The 16,272-nt window shown below is 56.2% G+C and overlaps 1 protein-coding gene across 3 annotated transcripts; it reads right to left on the bottom strand.

The window, feature by feature from the left end:
- Positions 1 to 2,831: 2,831 nt before the first annotated feature.
- Cant1 (calcium activated nucleotidase 1) lies at positions 2,832 to 14,662 on the bottom strand. Of its 3 annotated transcripts, XM_045159221.1 has the most exons (6): positions 14,562 to 14,662; positions 13,038 to 13,282; positions 6,498 to 7,150; positions 4,703 to 4,906; positions 3,637 to 3,982; positions 2,832 to 3,477 (listed from the first exon to the last, which is right to left on the bottom strand). In XM_045159221.1, exons 3-6 carry the CDS (start codon positions 7,126 to 7,128, stop codon positions 3,411 to 3,413), a joined length of 1,248 nt encoding a protein of 415 aa, XP_045015156.1. In that variant the 5' UTR covers positions 7,129 to 7,150; positions 13,038 to 13,282; positions 14,562 to 14,662; the 3' UTR covers positions 2,832 to 3,410. The 3 variants fall into 3 exon arrangements, with proteins under 3 accessions (XP_045015156.1, XP_045015158.1, XP_045015157.1); XM_045159223.1 differs by having other exon boundaries at positions 2,832 to 3,982; XM_045159222.1 differs by lacking the exons at positions 13,038 to 13,282; positions 14,562 to 14,662 and adding an exon at positions 10,585 to 10,685.
- Between the last annotated feature and the right edge of the window lie 1,610 nt (positions 14,663 to 16,272).

The raw sequence follows: 16,272 nt of genomic DNA, 5'->3' as shown, positions 1-16,272 counted from the left end.
TGCCAACATGGGACTATTTGCAAGAGGTGACAGGCAAAGTCACCGTCGGGGTCAACGTGGTCAGTAGCAGCTACAGGGGCCCAGACAGAGGCCGAGCAGGGCTGCCCGAGAAGCCAAGGCCTAGGCCTCAGCAGCCTCCTCCAGCCACCTGCAGGTCTGCTGGGGGCGCTGTGGGGGAGGGGGATGTGCAGAAGACCCAGGGCAGGAGGGAAGAGATGTTACATGGGGACAAAGGCCACGTGGGTCTGGCCTATTCACTAGAACTGGCTCTCCCTTTCTGTTACCCAGAACAGTATCCGCCCAGCCTGGCAGGCCTGGGCCCCACCCAAACTGTGCTAATCTTTCAGGATAATAAGCCAGGACCACAGGGGTCCCCTAAATGACCTCTGGTGGCCCCCAATCCTCATTCTACACTCCTCTGCATGCTAAATGACATAGCCTCAGCACCAAGACAGCTGAAAATGGCCAAGACTCTGGGGGAAGAAAAAGAGAGCCCTGAATTGGCCCTCAGAAGACAAGCACATCCCTCCAGAGGCCCCGCTCCTCAGTGCTTTGGAACTGTGACTTCCTCTTCCTTGGTGTCCAGAAGTCACTTGGTGAGACCCTGCTTCTCCATTCTCTGGCCACAGAGAAACGCCCCTTTGCGGCGCTGAATAGAAAGTTCTCTCTCAGAAGGGGCAATAAATGTGCTAGTTGCTCTCCCTTCTTTTCTGAGGCAGGGTCTCCCTCCAGCCCAGGCTGACCTGACCTGGAATTCACTTTGTAGTCTCAGATGGCCTCGAACTCATGGTGATCCTCTTACCTCTGCCTCCCGAGTGCTGGGATTAAAAGCGTGCACCACCGTGACTGGCTCTTAATTGCTTTTTTTTTTTTTTTTTTTTTAGTAAAACGAGAATTTATTTGGAAAGTAGGATATAAAAGGCATGATTCTAACATTGACTTAGATTGTTAAAATTAGAAAAAGTTATAAACTATAGTAAAGACAGGGATTCTGAAGATGGCTTAACTGCTCTTTTGATCCTTCAGCTAGAGGACTTCAGTGAGAGCATGGGGACAGATTTCCACACACTGCTTCTGCCTCTCATCTGAGCCCCACCTCTCACCACAGTGAAGATATTCTAAGGAGACACTAGAGGCCATTCTTTTGGTTATCAGACAATTGGGACTTGGAATTTCCCTAAAAATCCCATAGTGGGGGAGGGAAAGGCTAAAGCCTGGTGCCAGCTAGAAAAGAAACTTGTCTTCCAGGAAGAGATTTCACATAGTTCCGACAACTTGTCAAGACCACCTAGCAGGACAGACCAGAGAGACAACAATGTTGACAAAGATGGGCAGGGACACCTCTTGCCCTCTGTTTAAACCTAAACCTCATGTCAGTACCCCAAAGATGGGCTTAGGGGTCACTGGACCTCTTTTTTTCTGATTTCGTACTTACTGTTTTATTGGCCTATTGAGGGCGGGAGGCAGGTCTAGGCCAGGGCTGCTGGGGCTCCCACGCTATCAACTCTGGTAATGGCCCTATGGGATACCCAGGTTTTCCTATGGACCCACGCACTGGCTAGTCCCCTCAGCTCTGTGATGGCCCACCTTCCACAGAAGAAATGGACTACGGGGAAGACACTTTGTCCTGGCCACACAGAGAGGGGACAGAGCAGGGTGGAGCCTGGGATGCCTGAGCTGTGCCACCACTCAATGCACCTGGCAGCCTGGAACGTCTTCAGGTGGGGACATCCTGGCCTGAAGGTACCTGGCTTTTGGGCTCCATGGCTCTCTGAGCCTGCCTCCTCCATTAACAGCACTTCCCAGGTTGCCCTGGGACAGGCCCTAGCAACAACAGCCAAGAGACAGCAAAGAGCCCACATCCCCTCTGACAATTTATTATTTATAAGCAAATGGCCGGGAGGGGAAGACAGTCACTGTGCGAGGTACGGAACGTTGAGGGGCTGGGCTGCGGTGGGCCTTGGGAACCCTGATGTGTGAAGACTCTGGGTACCCCGTGTCACGCTAGCACACCCTCAAGGCTGTGGTGCAGGGAGTCTGGAGGCTTCCCTCGGGCCTTCCCCATCTCCTCTCTCTTGCTTTAGAATCACACAGCCTCACACGGCTCACACCTGTCAAGGAGGGGTCAGAGCTCCCCAGACAGGGGCAGAAAAGACAAGGTGAGTCTTTAGGGGCTGTGTCCAGCGAGAGCCAAGCCTACAGAAATTTGGCACACTCAATAACTGCATTCACTTCTGCTCCTGACAGTGAGGGGTCAGGTCCCAGTGCGAGAGGGCCCTCCTACAGCTTCTCAGTGGAAGGGGCCTTGAGAGGGTCACCATGGCCCACTGTGGTACCTCCACTATGGGGGTGTCACCAGGAGAGGTGGCTGCTGCCGGGAGGAGAACTGTGATGGGTGGACGTGTCCCTTTGGCTTTGGTCACGGCCAACATCTCTTCCCAACCCCGTGTTTATTCTACAGTCTATAGCGTGCGAAAGAGACCCAAGGGAGGAAGAAGAGTGAAGTCTGTATGAGGGTCCCTGCTAAACTCCCACTGGGAAGAGGGGAGAGACCCAGGGAGATGACAGGGACAGTGTCCAGAGCAGAGTGGACCCTGGCCAAGAGTCAAGTGCAGGGCCTCTCCTGAGCCAAGGACTGAGACATTCATGTCACTGCCAAGGAATGGCACTTTCAGAAGGCTGCTAGAAGGCAGTGGAGGCTGAGGACCCCAGACTTCTCTGCAAACTCTAGGCCTTCCTGCTTCGCCCACCGTGGCTGCCTGGGGTAATTTCCTTGTTGCCGGAGCCGGTGAGCTAACTGCTGCTTTTCTCTATGTGATAACATCTGGTGATTCTGTTTTATAGGAAACTGTTTTTAATAAAAATAAGTTAATAATTAAAAGTTCAGTGCGCTACACAGCAACAGAAGGGAGGAAGTGGACTTCTTGGCCAGGGGAAGCGGTGGCCATTTTATGAACAGTTCAGGTGAGGACTTGGACTGGTGCCATCTCAGCACTGAGGACAGGTGAGTCCTAAGGTCCAGCCCCCCACTGGGGCCATGTCCTACCATGTAAACATTTACTTTCCCAGGGTCTGCAGGGGTATGTGGAGTGCCCAGTTCACAGAAGAGGAGGAAGAGGCCTGGCCTGGGAGTTCCTGATGGACAGGCCCCCCTCACACTGACACCTGCTCCCAGGGTGTGGCTCAGTGCTTAACATACCCCAGGTGCTTTGGAAATAAGCAGCGGCCAGAGAGCATGTGGGAAGGCAAGAAAGGGAGGTCAGATGGGAAGGAAGGGTGTGCGGCAGAACTTTGGAGGCCAGGGGCCCCAATCAAGGTGTCTGCAGTGACCAATCCCCACCACCAGGTGGTAGTGTAGGCACGACGCTGGTGTCTGAGGTGCAGCTGACCCAGATCCCTGCTTTTGGCTCCTAGCTCCAGGACATCACATCTCCAGCAGTCACAAGCTTGGGGCTCAACTCCATATTCTGGAACTCTCTAGGCCAGGCACAAGAATTACAGTTAGAAAAAGAAAAAAAAAAAAACAAAAACAAAAAAACGTACATTCCTCCGGTTTGATGAAATTGGGAGTCCTGGTGCAGCTAAAACCGTCCACATGAGAACTCATTTATCTAAATAAATTCAATTCCTTCATACTTTACGCTGCCAATCTTGGTCTCTGGCAGCAGGAAGCGCCCGTCCAGTGTGAAGGCCATGATGTAGGTGGCAATCCTGCCACTGTCCTCTTCGGACTTGAGCGCCACAATGATCTGGTCGTCGGTGTTGGGGATGAACTTGAAGGAGGAGAAGCCATGTGTGGGAACGAGCTCTCCCACGCGGCTGACGGAGATGTCCCTGAAGTCCTGGGCTGCGCTCAGCAGGAGGTTGGTGCCCCTGCGCTCGTCGGCCTTCTCGCTGTAGCGCTCGGCGCTGGCCCGGCGCGGCAGAAAGAACCAGCGCTGGAGAGTGTCGCTCCAGCAGGCCGACTCGTGGATGAGGTAGCCTGGGGACACGGCACAGAACCGTCACCATTCGCAGCCGCCCCGCCCCCCCCCCACCATGACACCACACCACAGGGGCCTCCCCATCTTTCCTCTGCACCTCTGGTTCTGGGACAGCATTTCCCGATTATCCGGGGCAACAGTGTGCCTGGAAGAACTGCGGAGCTGGGGAATGTACGTGGACTCTCCTGTGCCCACGCTCCACAGACCCACAGCTGTTACCAGGGCTATCTTCCCGCCTGTCTCACTGGGGCTAGGCGAGGGCAGAGTCCTGAGCGGAAAAACTAGGCAAGAAGTACAATGCGTGCCAAGTCTTAAATCAAGACGAGGTGGCGGCCTCAAAGCTGCAGGAAGTACCACCTTGGCCTATACCAGGGTGGAGGGGCACACTGGGTCTAGGCTCTCTGCTGACCTTCTCTACGCCTGACCCTTGGAGTCGAGAGGTCAGGTGCTGTCCACCTCCCGTGCTGCACGAGACAGGAGCCCAGCATCAGGGAATGGAGATATCTGGCCCCCGAGCCAGGACTGATTTTGTGTAGATGAGGGGTCCTTACAATGCTTTGGCAGAAGCCATCGGGCAGGCACAGTGGGACAGCTAAGTAAACAGGGCTCATGTGCCCCGCTGGCATGTGGAGAAGGGTCGCCAGACACGCAGAAGTCCTGAGAACTGAGCAAGGTGAGAAATCCCTGTCCTGGAGCCGGGACTGGGCAGAGCCCCTTACCTGGGCTTCGGATCCCAGCAGCCGCCCTCAGGGCGTTGTAGTTGGACACCCAGTTCTCGTGCTGCACGTTGCCCTCGTGGCCCACCACCTTCACCCACTCGGGGTTTGCATTGACCACCTCCCCGGTGGTGGTCGTCCACTCCTTGCCCAGGCCGCCCACATACAGATGCTCATCCTTCACGGCCAGCCACTCGGCTTTGAAGCCTGGGGTGATGAGAGGGGAGGGAGAGAGGGGCAGGACTTAGATCCCGGGCCTCGCTCCCCACGCCCAGCCTGGCTCCTGTGTGCACAACTGTCAGTGGCTGCGAGGAAGCCCTGGTGGTCCAGCAGCTGTGGCCGTCACAAGTCTTCACCCTTGAGCTACGCTGGAGGCAGGAGCCTGTGCAGAGCCAACGACTGGGCCGCAGAATCTGCACCCCCCCCTCCTCTGCCTCACCTCATGTGCTAGCAGGCCCCTCTGTGACACTCCCCAGGAGCTCTTCTCCAGTGCATTCTCAGCCCTCTTGTGTTGAGACTCCATCCCCCTTAGCTCCCAGGGCCCAGCAAGCCCCCGCCTGGGTCTCCGTGCTCCTTACATGGTGGCCCCAGGCCCAGGCTCTCTCTGGTGCTACAGCAGTGTGGGCACCGAAGTGCTCTGAATGTGGGCCACCTGCCACAATGGGCCACACCTGACAGCTCGCTGCAGAGCCAACCTGCTTCCTGCCTCGCGTAGGTCAGGGTTCTGGGCCTCAGGAGCTGGGTGGGGCATGTTCCGTGTTCGGGGCAGTGAGCTCAGAGCTGCCTTTGATTAACTGGATCATTCACGTGAGCAGGTGTTGTGGGCCGCAGCACACAGTGCGCTGGTGATAGGGCCCGTGCGTTAACAGAATATTCGCCTGCAAGTTCCCTGGCCCCTGAAGAACTAGGACAGTGGCCACTGAAGGCACTCCACAGGTCGCTCTGGAGTGACCTGCTCAGCTCCCATGGCCCCCAGCAAGAGCACGAATCCCGAGCCACTTCTGTGACAAGATGCCCCATTTACATGCCTTTGTCCCTTTGGATGACCCAACACTGCCCAGCCGAGAGGTCCTGTTACCTGACTTCTTCCCTCCCAGGGGAATGACAAATGCGGTGTGCGCCTCAAACCCTGACACAGAGCAAACAGGAAATGGGTGACCAACAATGACCCTGACACTTAGGTGGACAAGGTCCTTGCCCACTGCCCCAGCCTTGGGCGAACACAGCTGTGAGGGCCAGTCACTGCAGGCCCTCCTTCCTTGCACCCGAGGAAGGCATGACCTTGTTGGAAGGGCAGGCCCGGCCAGCAGAGGGCTTGGACAAACAGGTTCACTGACATTTGCCAGTCCTGCTGAAAGCCCATGACACCTCCCCGCCACGCCTGTGTGAGGGCATGGTCATTGTCCCCTGCCCCGTGAAGCAGTAATCCCTTGTGGTGAACATGGGAGCTGAGGTCAGATTCCACTCCCAGGGTTACTGTGGTCATGAAGACCCATGTGCTGGCTTGAGGAGGGCTGGGCAGCGGCAGCCCTGCACAGTCAGGGTCTCAACCCAGATGGAATCCCCAGGCACTGGGCTTTGAGGGTGAGGGCCTGGGTCAGGGCAGCAGTGACCCTGTCCTGACTCCTCTGGACAGGGCAGTGCAGTGAGTTTGGAGCTGAAAGGTTCCCCGCCTTCTGGGTGTGTGAGGCCTTTACCAGACAGATCAGCTTCCAAGTGCAAATCAAACCAGAGCTGGCCCAGGAGTCCCTGACATGGGACAAAGCTCGGCTCTCGGAGAGGCAGGCACTTGGCTCACCTTTCTCTACCGTCCCATCGCCGTCGGCCAGGATCACCCAGGGCACGGCCTTGGTGCCTTCAATCTGATAGATGACCCCGGTGCGGTCGTCCACGGAGTACAGCTTCCCATTGAAGACAATCAAGTCAGAGAGCTCCATGCCCCTCCCCTTTTCTGCCAGGTGGGACTCTAGGACCCCGTGGTCTTTGTCCCACTCCACAGCCACCTTGTCCCCACTGTCTGAGAGGGTCAGGTAACCCTTCTTCAGGTAACTGAACCAGGTGTTTTCCTCCTGGGCCCTTGACCCTGTGTCCAGGTCGGCGATGACCGCTATTCGGTACCGAATCCCTGCTGGAGTCCTCTGGGGGGGCGACAAGGGGTAGGTGTCATTGTAGTGGGTGGCAGGCACCTGGCTGAGCCTCCAGTTGTGTGCGTTGCGGGCGGGGGCCCTGCCCGGGGCGGGGCGGTGCGGGTAGAGCAGCAGGAGCAGGGCAAGGCACGCGAAGGAAGGCAGGATCACCTTCCAGCGGGGGCGGAAGCGTGGGTCGGCGGCCTTCGTCATGGATGCCAGCACAGGAAGGCCCCCCACGCTGATCCGGAGGGAGTGCATAGGCTCATTCCATTCCAGGTGGTCAGAAGGGCGGAGGGGCATCAGACTGCACACGGGGCTGGACCTGCTCCAGGAGAGGACAGTGGTCAGCAGCGAATGACGGAGGACTCTGAGGTTGGATGGAGGCGAGCAGAAAAGGCACTCCAGTGCCTCTGCGCCCCGTCACACCCCCACTGTCGTCAGCTCTAAGCTAGGTGGGCAGTCTTTCTGAAGAAATGTCGTCCTTTCCCTGGCCCAGTGAGCAAGACAGGAAGCTGAATGAGGGGAGAAGGTTAGCATGGTCTGGCGTATGCAGGTGAAGAGATGGGGCAGGATAACAGAGAGGTGCAGACCTGTCTCTGTACCTCTAACCCTCTGACTCAGATGTCACATTACCTAAGCCCTTCTCAGCCACCCAGAGCACCAGCCCTTCTGCTCCCTGCTGCCTCCGCCTCAACACCTCGGAGGGCGCGCTGCACGGAGGAGAGGCACTGAGCCTCAGTTCCAGGTCAAGTGTTGAAATATCTATAAAATGTATATAAAATAGATGCGGGCAGACAGATGCTTTCCTCTTGGGGTTGGCACTGTCCTGCACAGAGTCCAGCCTGGACAGAGGCCGGCTGGCTCACCCTGAGGGGTTAGGGTGGACTTTTGCCCCAGGCCCCTCAGGGCCTGCACCCTGAGGCAGAGCTGGAGGCTCAAGCCATTGGTGCTCCTCACCCCCGCCTGCTCCTGGCACAGAACACAACAGCTAAGTGGGGCCACAGAGGCACCAGGCCAGTGCCTGGCAAGGCGGAAATGGGTCCATTTCCAGGGCAGCTGCCCATCATCCCTAACTAGCACGGCACTTGCCCCTGGGCTGCAGAGGCCTGAGGCCTGCTGGCTGCTGACTCCGTGAGAAACACACAGCAGGACACGAGGATGCTGCAGGCACGTACCGTTCTCACTGCCTGGGCTTGTGAGAAGGGACTGGAGCCTGTAGCACCTGTGTGATCATGGGACCCCCCGACCACAATGCTCTGAGGTCCAGTGGCCACAGGGGTGCTCCCTCCCATGTGCACTGTGCTCACAGGGCTCTGGTTCCTGCGTCTTGACAGCTTTAGGCTTCACTCATCAGGGCTGGGTTTAAGTACAGTGGGTCTGGAACAGCTGATGTGACCACCTTGCAGGGTGGTATCTCAGGTAACTGGCCTGGGCACCCACTCTAGACAAGGGCTGTCCTGACCTTTTGTGATAGCCAAGGATCTGGTCACCAAGGCCCTCCCCCACTGCTGGTGGTACCTACATGGACCGAACCACTTCCCAGGCCCTGGTGTTCCCTCAGTCATCCCAAGGACTCACAGCGCTAGATGCAGGCCTGACACCTGTGCTCCGTGGCCCCGAATGAGCCACAGGCCCAGCAAAGAAGTGCCTCCTGTGTAGAGGGGGCCGCACACTGGGGTGTATCATCCACCCTGCTCCTTGGAACCCTCACTTCCTGTCAACAAACTGCCTGTCTGCGAGCCACCACACCTGTGCCGTTCTAGTCACGACTCGAGGCCACCTGTGGCAGCTGGCAGCCGGGCCAGCGTGGGGCCCAGCGCCCCTGGCTCCACTCCGGTCCCGCAGCTGCGGGCACTCACTCCCTTCCCGCCTCTGTGCAGGCGGCCCTGTCCCCAGCGCTCGCTCGCTGCTGCTTGCTCCGCACCACTGCGCTCTGGGGACCCGGCGAGCGTTCCCGGTGAGTCAGCAGCAGGGCTGAGTCCATGCAGGAGCGTCCTCACCACGTCTGTCCCTCGCCAGCCCTGCTCACTGTCATGCAGGCCCACACTCGGTTCTCCCCGCCTCAGGCGGTCTGTCCACCCCTGTGGGTCTCAGCTGTCGTTCTCTTGGACTCTGCCCCGCCCACAGTGGGGAGACATCTGCTTTTCCTACCAGCTCTGCAAACTCGGTGCAGCCCACCTGACTCTGAGGCCCTCCAGTGACCTCAGAGCCTCCGAGGGCTTCAGTCCCAGGCACCTGTAACGGCAGGCTCATCTGCAGGAAGTCTTTCTGCCCTGGCTGGGCTTGTGTCCACCCCTCAAGATCGCCCTGGGGAGCTGCTGCCCGTGTCTTTCCCCACATACCCAGGTAGGTACCAGGTCTGCTTATTCCTCCCCAGGCCCACAGCCTCATCCCTGGCTGTCTTGCTTAGCTAGATTTCAGTCCTAAGGAGCCAGACCTCCAGGGTCAAGTCAGCGACCTTGGACAAGGACGTCCTGTCTGTGGGCCTCTGCTTCCCTCCCAGAGCCTTGCAGAGAGGGCTCAGCCTCTCCCACCTGTCCAAGGCTGCAGAGCCTTTCCCTAGTTCTCCAGCTTTGAGACCCTGGCTTATCTGCAAGTCTAGACTCCATGCATGGTGCTCCTTCCACTCTGTGTGGCTGGCTGATGCTGACCACTCGGGGCCATCTCAAGCCCCGCCTTCTCCGCATGGCCATGGTGGCCATGCTTCCACTGCTCCTTCCTCCTGCTTGCCCAGCAGGGCGTCCTTCCCATGGAAGGCAGATACTGACCCCTGGGAATCCTGGTCACTTGGCCCTTTGTGCCCATGTCCACTTGACAGATGTGACCAAGGACCAAACACTATCAAAGCTCTTGTGTTTTGTTTGTGACAAGATCTCATGTAGCCCAGGCTGGACTGGAACTGTGTAGCCTGACCTGACTTTGAAATCATGGTGATCCTCCTGCCTCAGCCTGCTCAATGCTGGGTTCATACTATGCTGGGCTTTTCCTGGCTAGAAAAGGGACCAGGGGAAGATGAATAAAGAGCCATATAAGCACAGAGGCAGAAGTTGGAGTGGTGGTAAGGCCATAAGACAGTGAACACTCAAGAGTGAGCTAGCTAGCTCCTTCCCTTTTTCTTCTTCCTGCTCTACCATGCGCACAGAGGATGAGAGATGGACAAGGAGGGTCCCAGAGGAAGAGAGCCAGAGGACGAGAGGTGGACAAGGCGGGTCCCATTGGAAGGGAGCTTTCTTTGTCTAACCTCCCCCACCCCCTTGGTGCCTGAGGCCTTTCAGGGTTCATGACAAGTCTGAACGTCCAGATTATGGGCAACACTAACCACTATGATCTGAGAGCCTTCGCAGTGCCTAAGCCAGCGAAGGGCGCTGACCTGCAGACGAACTCTCTCAAGTGTGGAGGCCGAGGGGCCCATACTCCTGCCGTGCCCTTTCTTCTCAAGCGGCCCCACTCCAGTGCAGCATCCCTGGAAAGACCCACCCAGAGCGCTGACCACCTGAAAGGGGATTTCCTCCCCAGACCTCTTTTCTGGAATGGCTCGCTACATCTAGGCCTGATGCCATAAGACCTACCTCACTTCTTGCCTGGACACATACATCTGCCCGTCCATTCCAAAGGACATTTCTAGATAGCAAGGGGAGCAGCAACAAGCCAGGCAGGTTTTTCCTCTGTGCACCCAGGAGCTGCCTCGGGCTTCTGGACTATGCAGGAGCAAGCAGCCCCTGGCTATCAGAAGGGCTACGGGCAGAGAACACCTACCTCCATGGGCACTCCCAGCCCACCCTGGGCTCTGCAGGGTACAGCTCAGGTAGCCTGCCTCCCTTTGGCTTCCTTCAGGGAACAGGTGGCAGCTTCAACAGGCTTAAGGCAATTGCTGAAGCTGACTCCTCCCTTCCAGGATCCAGGAAGTGCAGCTCCGGGTGTCACTCCCTACCCCGGCAGGCACTCACTCCTCACGCCTGCCCAGGGGCTGGGAACCCTCCTCCCTGTCAGAGAGCGCAGCCCCCACAAGGCAACCCTGCTCACACGGAAGCCCAGATCAGCACAGGCTGTGTGTGTGTGGGGGGGTGGTGGCAGTGGAGACCCAGGGCTGCCCAACAGCCAAGATGGCAGGTCCCAAGAAAACAACACACGTACATGCATGCATACACGCACGCATGTGTGCACGCACGCACACTTGGAAAACAGGCCTGATTGCTTGTTCTGTGCCTCCCAAGCTCACTACTGCACTTGAGAATCCCATTTCCAATGTGGACAGGTGCACATGAGGAACAGAGAAAACGTATGCTGTCCGGACCATAGAAGCCACACCTTCCCCCACAGCACTGTCCTCCAAGGCCACATGTGGCTCTGGATCTGTCTGATGTCTGCCTCTGCCCCTCAATGCCCTGCATACAAGAGGTAGTAACAATTCTTTCCTAAGTGAACTGACATTCTACTAGGAACAACTACTTTTCAGGCGTTTCAGCCGCCGCTTGTGTGTGTGTTTAATATTTTACTTATTTGAGGTGGGGAGAGGGGAGAGAGAGAGAGAGAATGCGTGCGCCAAAGGCCTCCAGCCACTGCAAATGAAGAACTCCAGATATATGTGCCACCTTGTGCATCTGGCTTATGTGGGTACTGGGGAATTGAACCTGGGTCCTCAGGCTTTGCACTTTAACTGCTGAGCCATCTCTCCAGTCCCTGCTTGTGTTTTTAAGTCAATTACTCAAGAGGGATTAGTTAGGTTTTTGCTGCTGTAACTAAATACTAGACCAGGCAGCTTAAGGGCCACATGTGACTATCTCCCAGTGCAGACGTCTGGCACAGTCTCCCTGGGCTACATTCAACTGGTTCCTTTCTCAGGCTCTCCAGACGAACTGCTTTCTGGCCCTTGCGTACACTCCTTGCCTGTTCCACCAGCAGAAGGCACCTCTCAGCATTTCTCTGCCATCACTTCCTTCCTGCTTCCACTTTTTTTTTAAAAATTTTTATTTATTTATTTGAGAGCAACAGACACAGAGAGAAAGACAGATAGAGGGAGAGAGAGAGAATGGGCGCGCCAGGGCTTCCAGCCTCTGCTAACGAACTCCAGACGCGTGCGCCCCCTTGTGCATCTGGCTAACGTGGGACCTGGGGAACCGAGCCTCGAACCGGGGTCCTTAGGCTTCACAGGCAAGCGCTTAACCGCTAAGCCATCTCTCCAGCCCCTGCTTCCACTTTTAAGGACCCGGCGATCATGTCTCTCCACAGGAAAATGTGGGAAAATCTCCCTGTTTTCAGGTCAGGGATTAGCAGCCGCAATTCCCCTTTTCCACAGCACATGTCGGGCTGGCGCCTGTGCCTGAGCACAGTTGAATTCACACCAAACTTGCCCATAGGGCGCTGGTGAAGCTGCAGATCTCCAGTTTGCATCTGCTGCACCTCAGGCCTGCCTGCTTAATCTGTGTCACCAACATTCTGGGAAGAATTTTAGCAAAGCTGCCTTTCTAGGTCAAGTGACATCCCAAACAACACTTCAGATTCTAGAGTACCCAACCCAGGGATGTGACACCCCCCCGATCCACCCAGACCAGGGCTCACTTCCAGAGTGCATGGCTGCACCCCTGGGTGCAGACCCTCCTTTTCACCGAACTTTCTTCGGTACAGGCTCCCGGGAGGCACAGGCAGCAAGCCCCTCGGGACCACTCCAATGGGTCGTCTCACAAACACTGCCACCTTGTTGCTCACGACTCCATGGAGCCGACCCCAGCTTCCTGCTCACTTCTCAGGGCGCCTTCTCTGCACATGGGGGAAGCAATGCCCTGCCTGGAGGCTGGGAGCCAAGGGCTCCACTTAACTAAGGGTGTGTTAGAGAAACAGGGAGGATTCAAAAGAAATGCCAACCCACAGAAAACCCGAGCATCATCCCAGGCAGACTTCTCTGTGAGCAGGGTTTTCTCTAATGAAAAGTAAAATCAACAGAAAAGTACTTAAAAATTAGTGTACAAGCTTTTAATTACCTCACTGCTGGTGTTTAATACAAGCTTGCCAGGAATTCTCAGTATTCACAGTGCACTGGAGGGCAGTACAAAACAACCCCCCCACACACACCAAAAAAAAGGGCTTTACCCGGCATCCTCATGCCATGCTAGAGGATCTAGTGTCACCACTGATCTTCATGAGGACTCTGGGTGACAGACCCCCGCTTCTCTGTCCTGAAAAAGCAAATGCTAGCATGTTTGTGCACCTACCTCCACTGCCACCCAGGAAGTCCTCTGTCTCAGATGACAGGGCCACGTGTATTCATGGGAGCCTCCTGTGCACACACCACATTCGTAGGGAGGGTGAAAGCGTGGTCAGGGCAGAGCGTGTCCCCTCTCCACGTGCCCCCTGCACTTGGAATGCACAGCAGATTGGCTGTGCTGTTGCTCAGGCTGGTGAGAGCGTTCTCAAGTACCGACAGCTGAAGCCAGCACCTCCACGGAGTAGCCAGAGGCTGTGAAAACAAGGTTACAGCTGTAAAGAGACAGGACACTTGGCTGCAGAAGGTGTCGGGTGACAGGGAGAATGAGAGATAGTATGGCCACACTTCGAGGCCCAACCAATTGCATGGTAATTTCCTCCCTTAGTCTGGGGCGTATCTTCTGAAATAACATGAACCTGGACTAAAAAGAAAACACGAGAACACTCAAAATTCTGTCCCCAGACCAGTATGACAGATCTAAGCTTTCCTGAGTCATCTTCCTAAATGTGCTCTGGGTGGCGACAGGAAACCTTTGCTTCACCTAGTACAGAGCAGGCTGGCTCCTCCAGTATGCCTTTCTCAGGCTACTTGGGGACACAGAAGACTCAAGGAGGTCAGGAGGGAGGGACCTGCTATGCCCACTAGCTTCAGCTGGACGGTTGGTCTGAGGCTTGGGGAGGGGCTATGAGCCAGTCCAGGAAGACAGAAGCCTTAATACAGGTCCTTCGGAAACCTTTTGTTTTATTTATTTATTTAAGTTTTAGCCATCCAGGTCCCATAGACAACAAACCCGGTCTCCTGGCCTATGCTTGGTTGAAAACGTGCGTGTAGGAAAAGACATCAAGTACACAGTCCTGGTATGGGAATCAGAGGTGAACTGGCTGCTGACATCGGTGCCCTTTGAGTCCCGGGGGGAAGGTCCTTTGGGAGATGGCTTGCTGGAGGTGAGTTGAACAGTGATCATGGGAGGTCCAGGCCAGAAAGGGCTGTTCAGAGGAAGAAGCAATGACACCAAGCAGCAGCAAAGACGGACAAGAGGGTGCAAAAGATGGGAGCGTGAGCTGTGATGCCCAGTGAAGATTCACTGTTGGATGAGGGCAAGGCGAGCCAGGGCTGGGAGGGAACGCGACGGTGGGGACGGGGTGGGACAGTGCATGTTACCACGTGTGAGAAGTGTCACACTGGAGAGGTACTGTCCAGGCCAGGGTGGGGGTATCTGGAGTGAGAGGGGGTGAGGGTGGGAAGTTGTGCCCAGGGGTAAATCAAGCTCTCGTGTCACCAGGGAAGAAGTCACACTGGTCTCCAAGGGTACAGCATTGTACGTTAATGGGGGGAAGTGTCCCTCGCTAACAGAGGGGTCTGGCTGTCCCACGCCAAGGCACCGGGGGGGAGGTGTCCGCCACCGCAAGCAGCGGTCCAGGGGGCAGGATCCAGCTCGGGTCACCCGCGGAGGGGCCCTGCGGAGCTAGGGGACGGGCAAGCCGGGTGGGGCGGCGGCGTGCCCCGGGACGCCAGGCACACCGACACTCACCCACTGAGGGCCTGGATCCGGTGCCCGAGAGCTGCCACCGGGCTGCGCAGGGTAGGACTGGGCGGGAGGCCACTTCCGCCCCGCCGCGCGCTCCCGCCCACCTTCGCTGTGCGCCTGCGCTCCTCTCCGGCCGCGCGCGCCCCGCAGTGTCTGCTCTGCGCCTGCGCTTCACCTCGCCCCGCCCCTTGCCACGCTCTCCCGGCAGCCTTTGCTCTGCGCCCCGCGCTCGGGCGGTCTTTACACACTGCGCCTGCGTCGCGCGCGGTGGGCTTCTGGGAGTTGTAGTTTTGTGGCCGGGCTTGGGCCGGCGTTGGAGACGGTTTGCGTCGGTCTCTAGGGAGCTGGTTCTGCCGGTAGAAGTGGCGGAGCTGTCATGCTCCAGCTGAGGCGATAGGGTCCTTTGCCTGGAGATGGAGGAGCGCAGACCCCTCTTTGTTACCCTCGTTCTCCGAGAGCCCCTCTCCCTAGCTTTTCCAGCCTGCCACCGCGCAGTGCAATGCTGGCCACTTTGCACAGCCAGGACCCGGGAGGGCTGCAGGCTGCCAGAGTCCTGGACAGAGTACCCTGGAGGGTTGTCGCCGATTGCAATCTGCAAGTCCCACCAAAGATCCCTACCCCGTCCCGTCCTCTGCCGAGCCCTGAGCTCTTCGACCCTAGGTACCCCGCCCGGGTCCAGAGCGATGGCCACTGCAGATCGTGCGAAAGGCCTGCGAATAGAGCCCTCGGCCATATGCCAGCGTCCCTGCAGAAGTCTTCCGCCTGCGCTAGGGGGACAGACTTAAGTTATGCAAACCGCACACAGTGAAAAGTAACCCGCCCTTCCATCCCTGTACTGCTGCAGTCCCTGATCCAAAGCGATGCTTGCTGCTAGCTTCTTGGGAGCTCCCTGAGAGATATCTTATGGCACACAAACCATAAACACACAATACTGTTACCTTCAAAGAAACGGAAGTGATACACCTGTTCTGTGGCTGAGGTAGGGGCAAAGTTCTTGAATCCATGGGTGTTTCCTGTCTAGCTAACCTGAGTCCCAGTTACATCTCATTCTTATTACTATCGTAAACTAGTCACATGCTATCTATATATGCATGCAGCCTGGGAAATGAGGGGTTAATCCCACAGCTTTAGTGCATTTCTGGTCCTTATTCCCATTCCCAACCCTCTCTTACACCCCCAAAGGCATCCGCAACTCAGAATGTTGTCATTTTCCTGCCTTTCCAACCATTTCAGCACTTGATGTATATCACTAAAGAGCATATTGCTGAGTTCTGGTTTAACCTCTATAGAAATGAAATAAAACTTTGCAATTGGTGACGTACCCAGTTGCTCTACAGGCATTTTAATTTCACTGGTTTATTGGCATTGTGTGTCTTCTGTCTGCTTGCTTGCAGAATTTTCATGTGTGTGTGTGTTTGACTAGGGTATATATTGCCTTAAATTCACAATGATCCTCCTGCCTTAGCTTCCTGAAGCTGGGATTTCAGGAGTATCCCATTATGCCTGGAACTTTTCTTATGAAATTTTCTTTTTTAATATAGGGTCTCACTCTGCCCAGGGATGAGTTGGAAGTCATTCTGTAGCCTCAAACTCACGGAAATTCTCCTACCTCAGCCTCCCAAGTGCTGGGTTTAAAAGCATGAGCCATCAACCTGACTTTTTTTTCTTATTTATTTTTGACTGTATAGAATTCTTTTGTGGATGTGGTAGCATC

Source organism: Jaculus jaculus, chromosome 9 (genome assembly GCF_020740685.1).
Source record: "Jaculus jaculus isolate mJacJac1 chromosome 9, mJacJac1.mat.Y.cur, whole genome shotgun sequence".
Lineage (NCBI taxonomy): Eukaryota > Metazoa > Chordata > Mammalia > Rodentia > Dipodidae > Jaculus > Jaculus jaculus.
The sequence above is the reverse complement of the archived record's forward strand: the minus strand, read 5'-3'. Positions and strand labels throughout refer to the sequence as shown.

What these genes read in the sequence shown, in the direction of transcription:
- Cant1 (XM_045159221.1), bottom strand. Translation starts at nt 7,128, where the DNA reads ATGCCCCTCCGCCCTTCTGACCACCTGGAATGGAATGAGCCTATGCAC. An exon ending in TGCTGGGATCCGAAGCCCAG is followed by an intron (nt 3,983 to 4,702) that starts GTAAGGGGCTCT and finishes CCGTGTCCCCAG; the next exon opens with GCTACCTCATCCACGAGTCG. An exon ending in ACCAAGATTGGCAGCGTAAA is followed by an intron (nt 3,478 to 3,636) that starts GTATGAAGGAAT and finishes TGCCTGGCCTAG; the next exon opens with AGAGTTCCAGAATATGGAGT.